We start from the raw sequence: 22,114 nt of genomic DNA, 5'->3' as shown, positions 1-22,114 counted from the left end.
AGGAAATGCCATAAGATATTATAAAGTTTATATCTGGGTGATCTGAGATTGAAATTATATTTTATTTTTTTGTATTCTTACATACTTTCCTACTTCCGTAGAGTGAGCGTGAATTACGTTTCTAATAATTAAAAATGAGTATTGTGAAAGGATCTCTGCAGCTATCAGAAAGAACTGACAGGTTTCTTAGCTAACCCTTTTTTAATCTAACCTCAACCAGTATCCCTTCACGTTACAATCACTGGCTGCCCTGGGTTTTGCAGCTGACATTTCCTCTTGATCTGAACAACAACCATCTCATTTTCACACTGAAATGAGATTCAGATTCTCAGGGTGCACGCTGCCCAGACTCAGCCCTCTGGTAAAAGATTTAATTGTTTTTGGTGGGAATTACATTTGGCTTGCAACAATGATTTAAAACGTGTGTTCTGTGTTGTTGCTTGGCAGAGCTGTGGCTTAATGGTGCAGGACCAAATTTTAGGTCTGCGGTTTTTACAAGAATGTCTGATACCCACAAGCATGTCACACTATTACCTCATATCTGATAGCTCCATTGTGCAGATTTATTTTGGCTGGGATGCTTTGATTCTGCCCTATGTTATTGCCAAAGGAGTTAGCAAAGGGAACTCCAGTTTTCTGAACAACTTTCTTTGTTCCCTCATAAATGCTTTACAGTCTCATTTAATATCACTTGCAGGGAGAAAGAGCACACAAAAAAAATATAAATCTTTGACTTTAGGTTTAATAATAATATATGTGTGTGTGTGTGTGTGTGTGTGTGTGTGTGTGTGTGTGTATTTTCACAACAGTTATATGTGAGGGAGTGATCTCTCCTCAGGAAAGCAGTTCAGAGTTAGAAAAACGTAATAGAGCCTCCTTCACACACACACATACACACACAGGGCTTCATGCACAGAGAAATAAAGATTCTTGGAATGACAGAGAAAAATGCACCACTCCCATATGGATGTTTCCCGCCTTTACTTGGGATTATAAGTGTACATCCTGGCTGAGTTAGCCTGGATTGACTTTCCTCTAGGGCTGGATAAGAAAACTAAGAATTATTCCAGAAAGCTAGCATGATTTGGGGAGAATTCACTTTACCTTCATTGAAAAAAAAAAAATGCTGATCAGTCTTACCCCCTGTTTATCTGTGTCTCAGAGACTCATGTTCCCCACCCCAAGCCCCGAATTCTTGCCATCTATCCCAGAGACCAGGACTAGATCAGTACAACACCAGAAAGAGGACCCTAAGTTACTTTCCATCGCCACTTTCTTCTGATGGCAGAGAAAACAATGGCATGAAACTCAGATTTGAGAAAAGCCAGGTAAGAAGGAACATGTTCTACATGCTCTGTGACAAACTAGCATCTTATTAAGAGGAAATATGTGATAAAGTTACTGTTCTTTAGAGTTCCAATTAAATGACTACCATTTTCTGCCTCTAAAAAAAGTGGCAAAAGAGACAATCATTGCAAATTGTATTCAGTAACTTCTCAATTATTGTTTTCTCTCTGCGCCCCTGTCCCCATTGGATTCAGGCAAGTCAGCTGCCAAAAGCATAAAATGACTAAAAAAATAAAAAATAAAAAATAAAAGCTAGCCAAAATCGAACATCTAAGTGCAGTTTTCTCACATGAAAGTTGTCTCCATAAACCAGAAAACCCATTTTGAACCATTCCTAATACTAAGAAAAACTCAGAGTAGACCAAAGTTATTAATCAAAATCTATTAAACTTTATAAAAGCGTAGGTTACTCCAAATAATCCACATTTTATTGTCAAAAATGTGTTTCTGTCTTACATTGATATAAGAGGGAAGAGTTACTGTGCAGGTCTACGGGTACACAGCACTTCCCTGCCAGACACATTCTTCACTCTCAGAGACTGGCTAGTTCCACAGATCTCACAGGGAATTTACTAATTTTTCTCAAGCAGAATAGCAAGATAGCTATTCTCTCCTTCCTAGCTCTTCACAAGTCTCCAACTTGATTCAATAAACATACTACAGGAAAAGTGTGTGTAGGGGTGGAGTCTCTGCTTTAAAAGTTATGGGCAATCTACTAAAGTCAGACAGGTTTACATCCTTTCAAGGTGAATCTCAGATTATATCGTGACTAGGAGTCCCAGCTGTGATGCAGAGATACCAGACATCTTTTATCTTTAAAATACACATCCCAAGGCCATGATCTCTCCGCAGATAACTAGCATTATGTGTATGAACACCACAGACTGATGTATTTCAGAGGGCGGGGGTGGGGAAGTGAAAAAAGATTAACCAAAGAATTTGTATGTATGTATGCATAGCCTATGAACGAAGAACTGTGGGAGGAAGGCCTGGGGTTGAGAATGAGTTGGGTGAAGGGATCAGTGAGGATGTGGGGAGGGAGGGTGACATCTGTAATACTTTTAATAATAAAGATTAAAAATTTTTTAAAGTCTTTGAAATAGAATATCAATTCAAAAATCATAAACATGAAGATATAAGGTCATGCTTCAACTCTACCAGAGAAAGAATTCCCAGAACATTAGTCGTATTTTTAAATTCCTTTTTTCAGCATCTTAAAGCTAAAAAGTTTTCTATCCAAACTTAATAATTAGTCCTTCTTCATAGTATTTGACCCATTTCAAATCCTTTTCATTGCAATTTTTATCATTTCTTAACTTGATCAAATAATTACCCTATATAATAAAAGCCTAAAACGCTAAGTGTCCTATTGACTGGTTGGCTGTTCAACCAATCAAAGCATAATATGATAATAATATGCTAAAGGCTGCTCAACCACTCACTATGGCATTCACTGACAACGAGGGGCCAGTCAACCAGTTGACCTGTTGCTATGACATGCACTGACCACCAGGAGGCAGATGCTCTGACTTGTAGGTTAGTTTGCTGCCGGGGTCTGGATGATGAGGACTGGGTGAGATGGGCCAGACAAGCCCTGGAGCCCTCCCACAGTCCTTCCCACGCTGGCCAACCTCCTGTGTCCCTCCCTGGCCCCAATCATGCACCGGTGGGGTCCCTTGGCTTGGCCTGCACCATCTCACAATCCAGGACCCCTCTGGGGATGTTAGAGAGCTGGTTTTGGCCAGTTCCCACAGGCCAGGCTGAGGGACCCCATTGGTGCACAAATTTGTGCACCAGGTCTCTAGTCTATACAATAAAAGCCTAAGTGACTGTTACAGTGGAATGACCAGGATAACTGGTTGCTATGATGTGTGCTGACCACCAGAGAGCAGATGCTCAATGCAGGGGCTTCCCCCTGGAGGTCAGTGCACTCCTATAGAGGGAGTGCCGCTCAGCTAGAAGGCAGGCTCATGGTTGGTGAGCACAGCTGCCATGGCAGGAGCCTCTCCTAACTATGTGGCAGCAGGCACAGTGGGCCAGGATGAGCATGAGCAGTGCCCAGCCCCAATTCAGGCTCCTCCCTGGCCACCTGCCACTTGGCACACTGCTACATCCCCTAAGGTGTCCTCAACTGCTGAAGGGTGCAGGCTGGGCTGAGGGATTACCCATCCCCGAACTTCCCCACAATGCACAAATTTAGTGCATCAGGCCTCTAGAAAGGAATAATCAGTGAGCACTACCTAGTTCTTCTAAAGAAACATTCTCTTTAGAACCTCTTGGTTTCTTTTCCTCTACTAAAAGGAAAAAAGAGTCTTGTGGGGGGTTTTTTGTTTTGTTTTGTTTTTTAATATATTTTATTGATTTTGTACAGAGAGGAAGGGAGAGAGATAGAGTTAGAAACATAGATGAGAGAGTTATCGATCAGCTGCCTCTTGCATACCCCCTACCGGGGATATGTCCACAACCAAGGTACATGCCCTTGACCGGAATCGAACCCGGGACCCTTCAGTCCCCAAGCCGATGCTCTATCCATTGAGCCAAACCGGTTTTGGCAGAAAAAAGAGTTTTGATAGATACTAGATAAAATTAAAGGTCATCTTTTTGTGTGTCATAAATTTAAGGTTTACCACCATGTCTGTCTCTGTTTCTGTCTCTCTCTCTCTCTCTCTCTCTCTCTCTCTCTCTCTCTCTCACACACACACACACACACACACACACACACACACCCTGTGTAGTAGATAAGTTCCCACCATAAATACAATAGAGAATATACAAATGGTTAAATGATGAGCATAGTAGACTGCAACAGAGCCCTTAAGAAAACTAGGCTGTGCATTACAGACTTGATAGCTAATCAAACAGTTCTCACACACTAACCAGCCACTGGGTTCCAGCCTGAGCAAAAGGTACCAATCATCTCATGTTGTAGCTCTTCAGGGGCTCTAATATGTAACTGAAACTGCAAGTCTTGAGCCGGCAGCTGCCAAGGTCTACTCCATCTGCCTATGTATCACCTACCTATTTAGATATGGTTTTTCAGCTGAGATGGAGTCACCTTTTACTCTTTAAAATTCACTATAATTTAGATAGCCTTTGATGGTCAATTAAAGACTATATTTTAGAACTATTATTAATATTGTCAAGCACATATGAACAATTAACCACACACATGCCACTGAAAACACTCTTGACATTTGCTCAGGGAAGCTATTCTATGACATCATATATTATTGTAATTTGGGGGAAGAATTTACTAAAGCATCAAGTAAGAATTTGGGTGTGTTTTGTTTTTTTTCCATGAACTATCCAATCACGATTTTCACCTACTCTGCCTCCCCACGAACACTACTAATTTAATTCATTGTAAAACATTTTCATAAGAAAACCAAAATAGTACTCTAGGCTCACATACCAAGGGAACTATCCAAGGAAAACTTTCCACTGGTTTATTATTGTGTATAAGTAAAGATACTGGGAAGACTAGTGCTAATATTTTCCTCAGTTGCTAGGATTTTACTAAGCACGTGACTCCCTGTGTTTGCTTCATGCTGCGCTCGAAAATCACCTTTTTTAGATTTAACTTTCAAGTTTACAATATCAAGCAATTTGTGCTAGAATTTTTAAACTCAAGGCTCTAAGAACTTAATTCACAGAGACTATTATTCCTGTATAGGTTTAGTTGGTGGTCCGGGAATATGAAGTTTTAAAACGCAAAATATGATATGGCCACTAGGTGGAGATAGCCATCCATCAATCTATTGTGCATTACCAACTCACTGTTAACAAAACAGAATTTAGAATACAGCCCCAGAAATCATGTTCATTTACTCCATGGGGCAAAGAAAGATTAAAGGATCATCCGCGATATGTTTGTGAGGGAGAGCAGGAAGGAAACCCTTTGCTGGAAGAGGGGCCTCAGCCAGATTCTATTACTTGCCAACCTGATTGCATTCCATTCTGTTCCAGGCCATTGTAGCCAGAATCAGGATTTTCTATTTGACTAAAATGTTCATCTACAACAGTTTATTATTCTGCATTTAACCTTTTTAAAGTATCCAATCGTGAAATCGTATCAGAAGCAAAGCCAAATCTATAGTATCCACCTAAATAAGATAAGAGATTAACCGAAGGACTTGTAGGCATGCATATAAGCATAATCAATGGACGCAAAACACTGAGGGGTGAGGGCATGTATGGAAGTGGAGTGAAGGGAGGCAAAATGGTAAGATATGTACACATATAATAATTTAATAAAAAATAAAATGAAATAAAGTTTTTAAAAAAGCATGAAATGAAAAAAATAAATAAATAGGATCCTTAGCCCAGGGCAGGCCATGAACACCTCTACACACCCATGGACGTTGGCAGTGCGATTCACATTTCGTTTGGCTTTAGGTACAAACTTATCTGGAGTAGCTGTAACAACATGACACCTGTACTGAAAGCTGGCTTCCCTTGTGTGCAAACTCCTATCACCTGTGCTCCCACAGCTACAAATGACATCCCAATGCAGTGCATGCCATGGGGAAGCAGATAACCACCAAAGTATAAAAGCAAACTCCAAAGAAAAAACACTTTGCCAAGAGGCCAGCTTGCTGATAAGGACCCACACCTCTTCCCTAAATGAGGAACTCAGAATGAGCACGCTGGGTTCCCCCCAGCCTTTCAGAGCACAGGTCAAACGTTTATCTGAAAGAAAGCTCGGGGGAGTACTTATTACAGAAATCAAAACATTTGGGAACTTTAAAATGCCCTTTCGCCCGCTAGATGGCTGTGGGACACAATAGCCGTTTGTTTGCAGTCTGTGGAGGGTACATTAAACTTTGTTTTATTTAACTTGTTTGGGGCAAATGACCTCCCTGCAAGGTAGAGATAGACCCTCTACTGATCCCGGTAGTTGCTTAAGGTTACTCTGGTCTGGATCCTTATTTGTTTATGTTTTAAGGGAGGTTATGATTTTGCTGTTGTCTTTCAGTTGAACAACCGAAGGGAAAAGAGCAGCTTTGTTTCAAAGGAGAAAGACACATTTGTTTTGGTGTCGCTGCCCTAGGTTGGCAGCCGAGAGACAGATCTTGCAAACATGAATATGCCGAAGGGAAGAAAAACGAACTTGGGGTCTCCTGATAGTTGTTAAAGTGGCAGCGTGCCCATTATTTTGCTAGCTGGCAAATCTCTGTGTGGGAGAGCCTATCTGCCAGCTCTTGAGTACAGACAGCACTAATCTTGTGTAATAGCGTGAGCTCACTGGCCTACAGAGGCAGTAATTATCAGCAGCATTTTCCAAAGGATGTGAGTTCCTCCCACTGTGAGACCACTCGGAGACAGGGCCCCAAGCAGAGCCCCTCGTGCCACTCTCTTTCATTCAATCCCCACCACGAATGGGTGGGTGCCAGGGGCTCCTTCACCCCAGGTGTTTGCACAAGTCTTGGGGCAGGAAGTGCTAAGTGATCCAGATGCAGCTGACACTGCCAAAACTCATTCAACATTTTTCTTTTGTCTTTTGGGTGGTGATGCATTGCCTTAGCCTTATTAGCTATGACATTTTTATGTCAGTTATGTGACTTTAAAGTTTCAGGGAGCATGCCGGAAGAACATCTGTGAGAAGGAATGACAATGCATTGGTTATTTACTTATAACCTTCTCAATTAGGACATGATGATCCGGGGATGGGTAAATGTTGTTCTTTCAGTGTTTGACCCGTCACTAGCAACCTGCACTCAAGGAAAGGCAAGGTGGAGATGCAGGTTTTGTGTTCCAGAGCTACTCTGCCGCACCTCATGTTTCCTGTGTAGAATCAGGAGGACCAGGGCTTGGTTTCAAACCAAACTGAGCTGCAACACAATGAAAAATTGTCATTAAGAGCTTGGCGGTCTTCTGCAGAAAAGAGACTGAGAGGTCTACTACTGAGGAATGTGTTCAAGGCTGAGGACACAGCATACGTTTTCCTTGGCTTTTAGGTTAACATAATGAAGCCTGTGAGGTTTGACATAATTCCATTAATGTCGACATGCAGAATGACTTGTTCACAGAGAAGTGGCATTTGGAGCTAAAACCCACACCACAGCTGACACACATCCGTCTGCAAATACTTTCTAGCAAGCCTTCTCAGATTTTCAGGTGGCAAGAGGAAAAGTAAGTTTTGGGTTTGAGGATTTTGTTTTGCATTATTGTTCTGCTAAAGCATGCGCAATCCTTTCAAACAAGCAGAAACCTACAAACAAGCTTAGAAAACACCAGGAATTAGTTAACGCTCCTGATTCTCTTTTCAATGTCCAAGACATCTGGGAGAGGGAGGAGGCCAGGGCCTTGGTGTTTATAAAGGGTAATGACGATTTGTTCCTGCAAGAAAGAGCAACGGTTTATAGCCTGCAATTTGTTCCTACTCCTCTCTGCCCCTTTAAATGTCTCTTCCTGGGGTAAGGGCTATTTCTTTATTGTTTCTACCTTTTTCAAAGCTGGTTTTTCCTCACAATACTTTGCTTGACAGACTGATGTGTTTATTTACGAAAGAAAAAAAGGCCCTCAATTTAAAGTCTGCCGAAACTGGTTTGGCTCAGTGGATAGAGCGTCGGCCTGAAAGGTCTCAGGTTCGATTCTGGTCAAGGGCATGTACCTTGGTTGCGGGCACATCCCCAGTAGAGGCAGCCAATCAATGATTCTCTCTCATTGATGTGTCTAACTCTCTATCCCTCTCTCTTCCTCTCTGTAAAAAATCAATAAAATATATATTTTTTAAATTATAAAAATAAAGTCAAACCCACAACCAGTCTGGCTATTCTTACACATCAACTTCATCCAGGAGGGCGAGTGGGTGCCCCAAATCATAGGTGTGCCAGCTTGCCAATGTTGGACCATGCTTATTCAATGAAACAAAAATTCAGTTATGTTCTAGAAATATTTTAAAGTAGGATATTTTTAAGTAGCAAAGGCTATCCATTAGCATTTTTGTAATCTATATCTTAAATATCAAGGGACAAGATGAGTTGACTAGACATTGATGGATCTGTGAATTAGCAACTTGTTCAAGATTACTGATACAGGAGATTCAGACAGGTGCAGAGGAGAGGGGTAGTGAGGAGGAGGAGGAAGAGAGGAGAGGGGGCCTGCATGGACAGGGATAGTGAGGGGGAGGAAGAGAGGAAAGAGGGCCTGCATGGACAGGGAGAGTGAGGAGGAGGAAGTCGTGACTATTTCCTAGGAAGCCCTCAAGCCAGCAGCCTGGCAGGGGTAAGCGTAAGAGCGAACCAAGTGAGATGACTGAAGGGAAAATGTGCAAGAGATGCAGAAAGTGTCGAAGAATAAATTCAGGATTCGGTGTGTGTTTTTTTTAACCAAACAAATCAAACATCCCTAAAGCTCCTCAGCATTTTTAAACAGGGAACTAACTGGGCTGTCGGTTCTATTCAATCCTGAACCTCTGGACAATGCTATTGAAGGTGACATTTTCCTTTCAAGTCGCTGTGTCTGATCCACTGAAGCAGGGGTCTCCCGTGGTGACGGGTTAGCTTTGAAGGGGCTGGGGAACTCAGTGACAGGATGAGAGGAAGGAATTGCCCTCCTAAAAGCCTCATTCCTGGGGTCAAAAGTAGGGGGGAGCAGGATGGTAACAGCTTTAAATCTCTGACGTACATGGGTTGATTTTAAAGAGGGAGGTAGTGTGATTAGGGCACTCAACTGTTCCCAATATCTCCCTGATTGTGCTGTCCATGGACACACTTTAGTTCAAGGAAATTTCATGTAAAAATGAATTGGCTAGAAAGTAAAAATGTTTCCATAGTGTTTCCTGAAGTCTGCTTAAAAGGACAGTCACAGACAGTAGATGAATAAAGGAAGCTCTGTCCAACCTTAGGCAACAATTCATCCTTGGTCAAACCTGCAGAGGGGCCGCAGTGGAAATGTTTGCTTTCTATCTTTCCTTTCCAAAGCTTGATGTAACACCTATTTCCTTTGCGTTCACAACTTTTGTAAGACACATTATGCTTGGCTATAACTTTCTGTTTGTGAGGAACATTGTTTTCCTGTCACCCTATTTTGAAATTTTACCTATTATGTTTTAATGTTTTTCATATTGGTACAACTTTAAATAAAATAGTTAATTTAGATAAGCAAGAATTGCCACAGAGCGATTCAGCCAAAAGACTTCATTGGTCATTTCAGGATTCAAAAGATAACAGTGAGTTGGTTGAACAATGTATGGATATTGATTACCATTCAAAAAACATTGATTAGGTCTCTATTTTTGTCAACAACTTTGCTAGGTGTTGAACCAATAGAGATGAAAGTTAATCTCTGCCTCAGAAAGTGCGGTGTCAGGAAATTTACCCCACAGGGTCTGAGGCAGGACAGGAAGAGGCACAAGGAACCACAGGAACACAAAAGATGAGCATTTAGTCACACCCAGCTTGGAAGGCTTCCTGGAAGAAGACCTTTAGCTAAGCAAGGTATTTCAATATTTATTAAATAAAATTTAACCAGGGGCATGAACATTCTAAGCAATAGGGCAAGTGTGTGCAAAGACTGCAGGGGTGTGGGGTGCTGGTTTATTCTTTGAGATGGGATTGCTTAGGAAGTGGCAGATGGAATGCATGGACTTGGTATGCCATGCTAATCATTAGAACTTTTACAGAAGGCAATAAGAAGACTGAAGAATTTTAAGAAGGGAGTATCAAGAGTTTAGAGCAAGGAGAAAGGAAGGTCGCAGGCACTGCAAACCAGATCTGAGGCGAAACACTTCAGACTAGTCATTCATTTAACAATTAGTTAAAGCTAGAACTTAAAAGTCTGATAATAGTATGGAAGCTAGATAAGAAATATTTGTTTAACTTTGCCAGCTTTAATCTGTATTTAACTTGGAAGGTTTAATTAGTGTCTTTGAAGACATTACTTGGGTGACAAGTAAAGTAATTCATTATTGAGGTTATTTGTCAAGGTTTCCAACAAAGCACTTGAGGCATTTCACTGTTAGAGATCAATAGTCAAGTTAAAGAATAACTGGTAATAGAAATAACCGTTGGTAGAAATAACTTAGTAGAAACCCAAGTGACATAGTGAAAATGTAAATGTGTTACCAGAAAATAACCTCAATAGAAATCACCAGGGGAAGCCTGTAACCAATTTTATTCATGAGAATTCTTTTGTGAAATTTATTGGGAAAACACATCAAAGAAATTTTGAAAAAGATGTTTAAAATATAACAAAAGCAAGAGTTTTGCATTTTGTTAATTATATCAACATCCTATTATAGAGGCAATAATGTGTAGTGAATTGACCAGGATCTGAAGAAGACAGGCAATTTAGGTAACTTGGGCAAATAACATTGTTAAATTAGTCTGAGCGTGTAAATTGCATTAGTCTAGCTGTAAAGCATGTTAAATATGATATAATTATGCTGCAAGTTGATTGGAAGCAAAGTTTAATTATTTCAAGAGAAGAAATTATTGAAATTGAGACCTAATATAAACTTGTTTTTACTGAATATTAGACTGAGTAACCAAAGATATATACGGTAAATATTAAAGGTTCTTTTTGTTTTAATACTGCTCTACCTCCCAAGAAGGATAAGCAATAATAAATCTTTCAAACAAAAAATGGGGGAGGGGAGCAGGAGCAGTCACTCTAAAACATAAACAAAGTCTTTAAAATTACACACAGTCAAGTTAACACCATTTTCAGGGGTAAGCAGATACCGCTTTCTCCGATGAAGAGTTTACTATTAAGGGTATTTTCAAAAGCAAGACACTTGGAGTAAACAGCGAAACAAAGGAGAACTATTTTATTCAGAGGCCTGTGCACATATGGAACCTGTTAAGGGGATGGTGGCTGTAGAAAGAACTATAAACGAGGGTGAGAGACACCTAGCCTGTCTCAGAAAGGAAGGGATGGAGGCAAGAGTGGTTTCAAAAGCAGACAGTGGGCCAGAGATCAGTCAGATGGGAGGAGGACAGGCTGTTGGGCAGATAGTCTTTTCTGTTCCAAAATGTTCAAAGTTAAGGGACACTCCTTACCACACTTTCATTTCATACAAAGAATGAATTAAGAGGAAACCAAGGGCCAGTCAGAGTTTTTTTCTGGAGTTACTGTGTCATTTCTTTAATAAACTTTGCTTGTCTGTGTAATTCATTTCCTGCCTTGTCAAACCAAGGCCCTCACTTGGGGTGCTCTCCATCACCCTTAGCTTTCAATTAAAAAATGTGAATTAATTAAGAGTAAGGTTCCTGTTTACAATATACAGTTATCAATGGTAGATTATCTTCCTCTGGAAATTCATGGGAAAGATCACTATTTTTCGACTTTGGCTTATTTACCAAGTTTAGGACGGTCTGACTATGAAAATGATCATTTCACAATCCACTGAAAATTAATGGACACAGACAAAAAAAAAATGGTTAAGTTGGCTTGCTTTGGCTACATGGAATAATGGCATCTGATGAGCCAAGCACACTAGACTGGCACCTGACAGGGAAGATAAATTTCCTAAGATATTTTACAGGTCTTACATGCCTGCCAGCTATGTCAATATTCAGTCTCATTAACCAAGTCCACAGAACTTGTAGGACCTTATCATGGACACCAGGAGAAATAAAAATCAAGCAAGAGAAACACTTTTTTGAAGAACTGAACTGCTAATGGAGAAACCAGAATAAACACCTAGTAACATGCAAAAATGGTAAGAATGCAAACATACAAATCCAACCAACGAGAGTGCACATAGTCAGGGACTTGGCCCAATCAGGTGAGCATGTATGTTGCAAATGACAGGCTTTACATACACTCCACCCAGCCAGCTGCAGCTCTTCTAGGCTTAGGGCCAGACATACAGTGAGACTATGCGGTCTGGCTCTGCAGGGCACAAGGAAGTACCAACTTGAATGGCCTCCTGCACCCTTGGCATTCTGGCTTCTGTAACATAGTTGGGAGCTCACAATTACCTGCACTTTTCACTGGGCTACTTATAAAGGGAAGTTTGTGAGAATACCATTGTTGGGTATTCTATAAACCCAGTTTATCCCAAAGAGAAAAATATGCATCCAATAAGAGAAAACACATTAAATACCTATACTATATAATCTGCATTAAGAGAATTATGAAAACAGTTTTAACTATTGTAATACACAGAAAAATGTCATTTTAATTTTTATATTCACTTATAAATGAATAAAAACTAAAGTTTCTCTTCCATAAAAATTAATATATAAGGACTTATGTCATACCAACGGCTAATAATCTAATTGATCAAGATGATTCCCTTAGATCATTGTTTCTCAAAGTGTGGTACACGTACCCCCAGGGGTACGGGAAGAGTTTGGTGAGGGTACGCGTTGCACTGGAGTTTGGTGGGGATATGCACTGCACCGTGCTTAGCTGAGCCTAATTCTACATTCTCATGAGAATGAGGGGTACTCAGCGTTACGAAAATTATAGAAGGGGTACACATGTCAAAAGTTTGGGAAACACTGCCTTAGGTACAACAAAAAGAAAACATACAGATGCAAAAACTGCAGATATACCATTGAGCAAGGACAATTAGAAGAAGACAAGACTAATTGACCCAAGAAGTGTGGTTCATCTATCTTACTGGGAATACGTTTTATGAACAATCTACTTTCCCTATTATTTCTGAATCCTGCCAAAGAACCTACTTATGAACTTGAATGACAAACAGTGCTGATTAAACATAAGGAGTCATGACAAACAAGGGCAAGCTTTATTGCAGGACTGCTAAAGGTCTGTGGCTTTGGAGACAGGTCTGAGTTCAAATCCTGGTTTCACCGCTTACTAGCAATGTGACTGTGGGCAAATATCTCAGCCTCCTGACTTTCCCTGTCTTTTCCTGTCAAACACCCAATGTCTCCCTTAGAGTTTATTGTGAGGCAAAAACAAATGCAAAGTGCTTCATACAGAGATTGACACAGATGAACTAAGGAGTGTATCTACAAGGGCACCAAGAAGCTTTCCTGAACAGAGTACAACTTCCAAAAACAGAGATTGCTCTGGCATTTGTTCTGAGATGAACTTCACATTTTGCCAAGCTCTTTAGACAAATGACAGGTAATGAATGAGCTACAAGCAGCTGAGTGATTCACACCCAAGAAAGAGCTTAACAACTATTCTCAATTTTTCTCCTTATTTATCTAAATTAGAACTAAATTTACATTTACTGTCTATCCCTGCGGGTCCCAACTTTGTCTGCACTTTAGAATCGGAGGTGCTGCCGTAATGACTTTGGGCTGAGGCCTCAGCACTGGCTGTTTAATTGCACTCTCCTGATGATTCTAACAGCCGGGGCCCAGAACCAATAGTATAGCTAACCACGCTGGAACTATTTCTAAAAAGCAGCTTTTCCAATCCTAACTTAAGAACTTATTCCAGCCTACTCAAGACTGTGGCCAGTATAACCAAATCACTCCTTTCTTTATGATGTAGAGAAAGCTAAAAAGCATATAATTAGTCAGCAGCGTTTGAATGGAAGGAAATTCATAAAATCATCATTCAAAAAAAAATTTTTTTTTAAGATGAAAAAAAATAGGGCATTTTGCTTGGATAAAAATTAGTCATGCCTTTTAGCAGATTTACAGTGCAATTATTTAATAGAGAAAGGTATCTTTTAAAGGCATTTTATTTTATAGTTATTCTTCCCCTTTTTATGGTGAAGCTATGCAAAGCCAACATAACTATCTGAAAGACAGATGTGAGGCAATTCTGATTATGTGGCTTCTCAGCTCAATGGAAAGGTGATCTAGTCCTCTTATCAAGAGGGCCACAGTGATTGGAGGACTGGTGGTTGGATCGGTTCTCATGGAACTCTACTCTAACTTCCCTCTGTTTCACTGAGTGACCCTGAGTAAGTCTCTGAACTGGTCTTCAGTTTAAGGTGCCCTCCACACAATGCAATCAGCACACAGTACCACATTCTTAGGAATCATCTTCATCAGCAGCTTACCAGTGTGCTGCCATCAGTCCAACGGAAGTCATGCTCAAACATCTTGTCATTGAGGCCTATCCACTGGTAGTCATGGCCCACACCTGAAAGATGGTAAATAACACGGGGGATATCTTATTACCTTCCCAATATATGGGTGAGACACATAAAAATATTTTCAGAATGAATCATGCATCCTCTTTTCAGGCTGTATTTTTGTTTAGTTATTCATACAAAATTTCCCTAGTCTATCTTTTGTCCTTCTGCCCAATGTGCTTTAAACTAAAAAAGCTACAAACATTGTGAAACATTAAAATAACAGACATAGACATTATTTTTCTAGCAGTTTATATTTATTCCAATGGTTTTCTTCATCCTTACTCATGATAGAAACTTTTGATTTATTTTTTTATTAAGTTATGCCATTGGTGCCCAGTGGTTGAGCATTGGTCTATGAACCAGGAGGTCACCATTTGATTCCTGGTCAGGGTGCATGTGTGGGTTTTGGGCTTGATCCCCATTAGGGGGTGTGCAGGAGGCAGACAATTGATGATGTTTCTCTCTCATCATTGATATTTCTATCTTTCTATCCCTCTCCCTTCCTCTCTGAAATTAATATATATATATGTTACACCATTGGCAAAAATTCAGTGACCCAATAAAACATGACAGATCTTACCCATGCTAGCCTCACTTTGAAAGCCACACATATTTCTTCTCAAAGCAGTTTAGACAGTGAATATCTAGATCAGACAGTCCTGCAAAATTTCCTCAAAATTAATGGCTTTCACCATATAATGAGTCACTGGCAAGAATACTATGCAAAAAAGTTAGGTGAACCTCTATTCAGATTGTAAATTAGCAATCATATTTCTAAAAGATAGGAGGCATCATGAGAACACATTTAACTGAGCATCAAATAATGTCTCATGAGCAAAAAAAAAAAAAGCTACATATTTGTTACATGAAAGCTAGCTGCCCTCATCTTTGCTATAGTTTAAAGAGTAAGTAAACAGCTTAGGTAGTAAGTTTTATTAGCATTGTCTTATCTATTCATGCTCTTAATATGAAGTTGACTTGCTATGGTCTAAAATAATAGAATCTTGGATGAGAACTAATTATGCACAGGGGATAAAAATCAGGTTCTACTAGCAATTCAGTTTGAATTACTGGGACAAAAATAACTGAAAGCAATTTTCTCTTTAACTTTAGACAACATATGCATGTGTTCTAAATAGAGTCTATGAATGTAACCATCAGAATTAGATTGAACCACAGATGCAGCCATTTTTGTAAGTAAAAAACTGATCAAATAGCATACTATTTCACCTCTTATTGCAGGCCAACCAAGAAGTGCCTTCCTATGTTATAGTTGAATATTCCCCCAAATGGGGGACTCATCCCAGATATACGATTTTAAGTAATTCATAGATGAAGGATTTAATAAGTGGAATCACAACTGAGAAAGCTACTTATTCTCGGGAGAGAAAGCTAAGAAGGTGGTGAGAATGAATGAAGCTTCAGGAAACCAGTGTATGCTTGGTACATACGATTCACAAACATTTGTTCTTCGTGAGACAGAATGCTGGTGAGGTGGGCGCCTTGAAGACGGCATTCCCGTTCGGCTGCATCCCATGTGCGTCGATGCGCGAAGTACTTGTAACACTGCCCTTGAAATTTGTGCCAACCGTAGTCACATGTCTCAGTGTCTGGGGAGAAATAAGTAAGAGACTTCTTAAACACATCTACATCATCTAAAATTGGCTACTGATCCAAGGCAATATCAATGCAATATCCCTGCAGTAATGGATCCATCAAATCTGGCATGATGACAAAAACATTATGATAAAGAGGACAAATGATTCCTGCCAAGTGGATGGTTGTACTGCAGGTCCTCGAATAAGATCTTGTTCTGTTTGACTTCATCTTGTTATAACATAGATGGGATGCTGTAGGAACTTAACTGTTGATCATAACAGTCAACCTCTGGTTAGACACAGGCCTGACACACTAATCTGAAATAAAGACATCATTACACTGGAAGTCTCAGAACTTATGGAGGACGTTAAGTGAGAACTTACTGTGCATCTTTGGACTGAAAAGCCAGCATCTAACTGCAGTGTCCTCTCTTAGAGCCAGCGTTAGCAGGAGAGAAGGCTGGATGAGAGGCCAGCCAAACCTCTCAGGCTGCAGTGTCTACTGACTACCTGGTGAAGCAGTTGGGGCTAATTCCTTACCAATGCACCTTTTCTAAAGAGCATCATTTAGTGAAAAGAATTTGGCTAATAGGATTCTGGATGCTTGCAGGAGGACTTCAAATGTCTGGAAGTAGGAGCAGTCCTTTCCCACTTCCCAGAGAGATTTACAAAGAGAAAGGAATTCTCCATCAGTAGGCAGCTTCTGGGATACAGCTAAGGCTGTGTGCTTTCTTCCCAAAAGGACAGAAATATAGGTAACTGCAAGTGCAAATGTATCTGGATTTAACTTTATTACAAATTATAAAACTTGAGTTCTTTGACTTCATTCCCAGTATCCCTCTAAGCTATATATATATTGGTAAGATGAAAATATTTTTCCAATATATCTAGGTTATACACTGGCAGTGAGAGTCAGCTATTCTTTCTAGATTGCCAGTTTTGATGTGTTTTCATAGGAAAGCAGCCTTATTCATAGCACTGCATTTTCAGTGGTAATCTTCCTTCAGACTCACCCACTGGCAAATGAGGTCAAATTCTGTATTTAATCATAATTAATTGAAATAATTTTTTTTTTTTATTTCTACAAAGCAATTTTCACAAATATATTTAGTTACATGCAAAAACTAGCAAAACTGTCAAGGTGGTAGCATTTTAAGCACCAAGAAACCTTTCTAGATCACCTAATGACTACCCATTCCTCCCCTCACTTTCCTGATCTAGGAAGAAAACAAATGAAATCAATGAAATCAATGCTTGTTTTATCTACCAGACTTGGTGGCCAAATTGAAAGTCAGATTGCCTCTGGGCTGTCACTCCATTTACTCCACTTTCCACAATTGTGGGAAAGCCTGTGGCCTGAGAGATTACATTTACTTTTCCCTGGCTTCAGTGACTTAGGCCATAATCACACAACAGATGCAACTGATCTCTGAGAACAGTCTTTAGTTCAGTTTAGTCTAACCAGCCTGTTGTTTAGTTACAGCCAGCTGACTAATTGATTTAAATCATGTGCACTGGAAGCCTTGGGTCTTATTAAAGTGCTGTACGGAGACCACCAAATCTCATGGGAAAGGACACAGGACACAGCGAGCTCACTTGGAAGGAAAGTAGCAACCAGTACCCATGAATGAAGCATATTTTGTCACTTGGATGCAGCAATTTTCTTTTTGGGGAATTCTCGTGGAAGCACTCAGAGCTATGAGAGGTGGGGAAGAAACCGATCTTCATATATGAAGGGTTAGTTTACATGGGAGGAGAACTGGAGAAGTTTTTAGAACATTCTTTCTGCCAAAGGCAATAACGTGATATTATAATAGCACAGTGTTCCTTACCCTTGGAAATCATCATTTATTTTAAGAGACACAGCTTAAAATCCTGGAGGATCCCTAACTTATTTATTTTCTGTGAATAATGCATCACAAAAAAATTCTTCTATAAGCTCTTTCTTATCTTCTATTAACCCAAGTGATTTTCGTCTGTTTTATCTTTTATCATTAAAATATATTACCACTATATTTCTTTTAACCCCCCCCCAAAAAAAAAACCATACATGATCATACTCTTCTAAAAGCAGGTATCAAAAGCAATCTGTCTATCCCATCTTACCTGAAAATAATGTAACACAGATTTCATTTCTTAAAAGACATCTCTTTTGGGTATATAGTCTTAAATTCATCTGATTTTAATACTTCTTGTTTTAAAACTCCTATAATGCATAGGTTGTATCACAAAGTGTCAGATTTTTGTTGTGCCTGTGCATGTTTGGATTGGGTTGGGGGAGGGTATGACAATTCCTGCTCATGGTCACGGAACATGAAATTATTATTCAAACAATCTCACACACAAAAAATCGATTTGGCTTATGATACGCAGGCAACGTTTTCAACAGCTCTGACATGTATCTGTAAAGTCTTAAGAAGTTGTCAACACTTGGGCACTTCTCCCTGGCAAGCTGTCCTTGATGTTAGCGGAAAGCGGGGGGGGGGGGGGGGGGGGTTACCAATGTGCACAGAACTGTCTCTCCTCGGTTCTAAGACCCCCTAGACTCCCTTCCAGGGCTCAGATCTATTATCATTCCACCAAGTTGCAGCCCCGATTCCAGAGTTACTGGGAGTTGGGATGTTACTAATGAGAGAACAGAAAAGGTCAGCTGAAGAAACAACAACACAGTCATCACTGAGTTTGGACAGAAAACTGTTTAGACAACAATGCTGCTGTGAATGAAGAAAACATTTGCTCTTAGGCAACCTGAAAAGAGCAGAAAAACTCCTTCAGAGTCCTGCCAATAAATCACAGGAGCACAGCTGCATTTGGTAAACAGACCAGGATGAATGTTGCTCATCGTGTGGATGGAAGTTTAACTCACTGTAAGAAAGTAGGGAATGCACCTGAAAGTTAGGTGGCACCGGAAAGGAGAGAAAACCCAAAACCATTTCTTTCTGATACTCCTTTAAAGAGATGGGAAAGGTAACTGGCCCCAAAGTCCCTCTCAAGGATGCATTACCACATCACGTACAGACTTAAATAAAATGCTTACCTGTGAGAGTTACTTTAGATGGGATAAGAGATTGAGAAAAACCTAGGCTTTCAAAGGCAACTTAGGTTCATGTTCCCCACTCAAATTTACTAGCTGTGTGATCTTGAACACACATATATTTATTTCTCTCTAAGCCTCAATTTCTAACCCATTTACTCATAGAAATACTGTGTGAACTAAATGAAATGATGTATCTGGAAGCATTTGATAAACTATAAAGTATCCCACAAGTAGTATATCCTTTTATTCTCTGACAAGAATTATGCCGAGTCGCCAAGGTCAAGGCTGTGATCATGGTGTTCAGAGCTCTATCTCCAGTGCCCAGGACAGTGCCTTGAAAACAGTGGGTGTGCCATAAACCCGGCTGAACAAATGATTTTTTTAATTGCTCCGTGTATTTGGAATAAATGGAGCAAGAATCATGTAAACAAATTTTAATAACTCAAGTATATTACCCTTGTTTTCTTTAACAAATAGCATTTTCCTCACTGTTTTCATCTAAGAAGGGAAACAGTGAGAAATTGCTTGGTCAATTTTCATATTTACCTTTTAAAATTCTAAAATAAATAGATTCCTCCTTTGCAATGAAGAGAAAAGGGAAAAAATCTAAAAACTCAGCCATCAGATATCCCCTTCCATTAGCAGTTTAATACAGGCTCCTTTTAGTTTTGTTTTTTTAATTGTGGTGATGTCTGTATTAACACTGAGAAGTAAAATGTAGGGCTATCCCAATGTATCTGAGTGTTTAACACATTTTCATTTTGTCTGGTGGAATGGACGTTTGGCACTACGCACTTTTGTCAAAGCCAAATCACTGTATGACTTTAAGTAGAGGGAACTTGCATTCCATAGCTTAGTGTGCTGAGCATGTGATCTGTTTCTGATGCACAGACTAAAAAATGTTACCTTTAACCACCCAACACGTACTCTCAGGTGGGCCATAAAACGCAAATTACAGGGATCGGGAGATTTAAGCCATCATGAACAGAGGCCTTTCTTTCATTCAGAAAAAGTAAATGCTTCTTCAGTAGGAAAATTCCCTGTTGAGCAGATTCACAATATCTTTTTCGTAGTGTTTGCCAAGTCCAAGTCAATGTGCTCTAACAACTATATAAACTCATTCTCCGGAGATGATTGACTATGAAAAATAAGGCCCTGGAGTCTCAAGTGCGTAAGGGGAGAAAATAAAGGCAACTAACATTGAATGCAATACTACTTGGAACAAACCATAAACATGGATTAAGGTCTATTCCTAATTTGTCCTTTGGAATAATACATATAGCAATGTTCCTTTTGTTGGCTGGATGGTTTTAAATTTGCTCAGCGTGCCTGTCTGCAATTGTATGATATCAGTGAAATAAAAATGATCAAGTCAACTCTATTGTTCAGGTGTTGTGAACTATGGACACATAAGAAAACCCAGCGTAGTTAGGAAACCTGTGAATTTTCTCTGCAGGAAAGAATACGTAGTATGGCCAAATGACTAAAAATATCCAAGTCATTATGACAAAAGACTTTCTAGAAGTGACATTAGAAGTGAAATCAATAAAGTTCATCCTACAAATGTTGCAATAGCTCTTACCTTGCTCACAAAGTGCACCAACATAGCTGGGAAGGCAGAGGCACCTGAATGTATTAAAGCCGTCAACACACGTGGCTCCATTGCGACAGGGGTTAGAGTGACATTCATCAAAGTCTGAAATAAAATCATAAAAGGCCACAAAAAAACTTTCAAAAAACAATCCAAGGATTCTAATTACTGTGAGGCTGCTAAGTAAAATACGAGATAGCCAGTTAAGTTTGAATTTCAGATTTAAAAGGAAAAGGTTTTTAGTATAAGTATGCCCCATTTTATATTTAGGACATACTTAGAGTGAAAAATTTTCTTTTTTTAATCTAAGATTAAAATGTAACTAACCTTCTTATATTTTTATTTGCTAAATATCTGGGAACTCTAAGAAAATTTCACCAATTTAGAGGAGGATCACTGTGTCCGTTTCTTTTAGATGAGTCACATGAGTCCTAAAATGGATCAAGTTTTAATCTAGCCTACCCACTCCCTATCCTGGTTCATGCTCCAATTTCCTCACTCCTGAAATACTGAAAATACCTGGCAGGCCTCCTACATCCTGGGCCCTTCCCTCTCCAATATATCCCTCACTCTGAGATGATCGCCTTCTTTGGACACAGTCATAATTTTACTCCTTGGCTTTCAAACATCCCATAGATCCCAGCTGCCCAGGACAGGTGTCCTCAGAGTGTGGTCCTGGGACCAGCTACAGCAGCATCACCTGAGGATGGTAGAAATTCACACCCCCAGGCTCACCCCAAATCCACTGAATCAGATAATAACAGTCTGTATTTACCCAGCCCTCCAGGAGACTCTGATGCACACTAAAGTCTCGGAATCACACAACCAAAGTATGAGGTACAACTACTGAGCTATTATTTTAAGACAAGCACTCTTTCAATACGAATGTTGGAGATTTTATCCCAATATTTCTGTGAGCCTTCTTTACTCAATCATTAAGAGAAAAGCATCCTGTTACCTCCAAAAGAAGCACCTGACTGATATAATATTCCATCATTTCTTTAATCAGACATCTGGTCTACAATTAGCCAAATTTAAAAGCCATCAACACACGTGGCCATCAGAGACAGTCTTGCCCTAGCTGGTTTGGCTCAGGGGCTAGAACATCGGCCTGGGGACTGAAGGATCCCAGTTTCAATTCCAGTCGAGGGCACATGCTGGGGTTACCAGCTCAGTTCCCATTGGGGGGCCTGCAGGAGGCAGCCGATCAATGATTCTTTCTCATCATTGATGCTTCTATCTCTCTCTCTCTCTCTCTCTCTCCCCCCCTTCCTCTCTGAAATCAATAAAAATATATATATATATACATATTTTTTTTAATGGAGTCTTTAAAAAAAAAAAAAGGAAATCTAAATAAGAATGAGAACAAAAGGAACTGATTTGGTAAGAACACAGTTATATTCTTTGGAACTAGAAAGAGAGGAGGAGGCCTGCAATCCATACCTCCTGGAGGTGAAGGCAGGGGAGGCTGGCTGCTGGGGACAGCCAGGAAAGGCTTTCTCCATTTCACAGCAGAGGAGCAA

General features: G+C 39.9%; 1 protein-coding gene across 4 annotated transcripts in view; it reads right to left on the bottom strand.

The window, feature by feature from the left end:
* VCAN (versican) overlaps nt 1-22,114 on the bottom strand; it is a 102,794-nt gene that overhangs the window by 10,867 nt on the left and 69,813 nt on the right. For all 4 annotated transcript variants that reach the window (XM_045571695.1, XM_036409531.2, XM_036409533.2 and 1 more), the window contains 3 exons: nt 20,583-20,696; nt 15,817-15,975; nt 14,288-14,370 (listed from right to left, as the gene is read on the bottom strand). In XM_045571695.1, the coding sequence (XP_045427651.1) occupies nt 14,288-14,370; nt 15,817-15,975; nt 20,583-20,696 (356 nt within the window). The remainder of the gene's footprint in view (nt 1-14,287; nt 14,371-15,816; nt 15,976-20,582; nt 20,697-22,114) is intronic.

Source organism: Pipistrellus kuhlii, unplaced genomic scaffold (genome assembly GCF_014108245.1).
Source record: "Pipistrellus kuhlii isolate mPipKuh1 unplaced genomic scaffold, mPipKuh1.p scaffold_m20_p_4, whole genome shotgun sequence".
NCBI lineage: Eukaryota > Metazoa > Chordata > Mammalia > Chiroptera > Vespertilionidae > Pipistrellus > Pipistrellus kuhlii.
The sequence above is the reverse complement of the archived record's forward strand: the minus strand, read 5'-3'. Positions and strand labels throughout refer to the sequence as shown.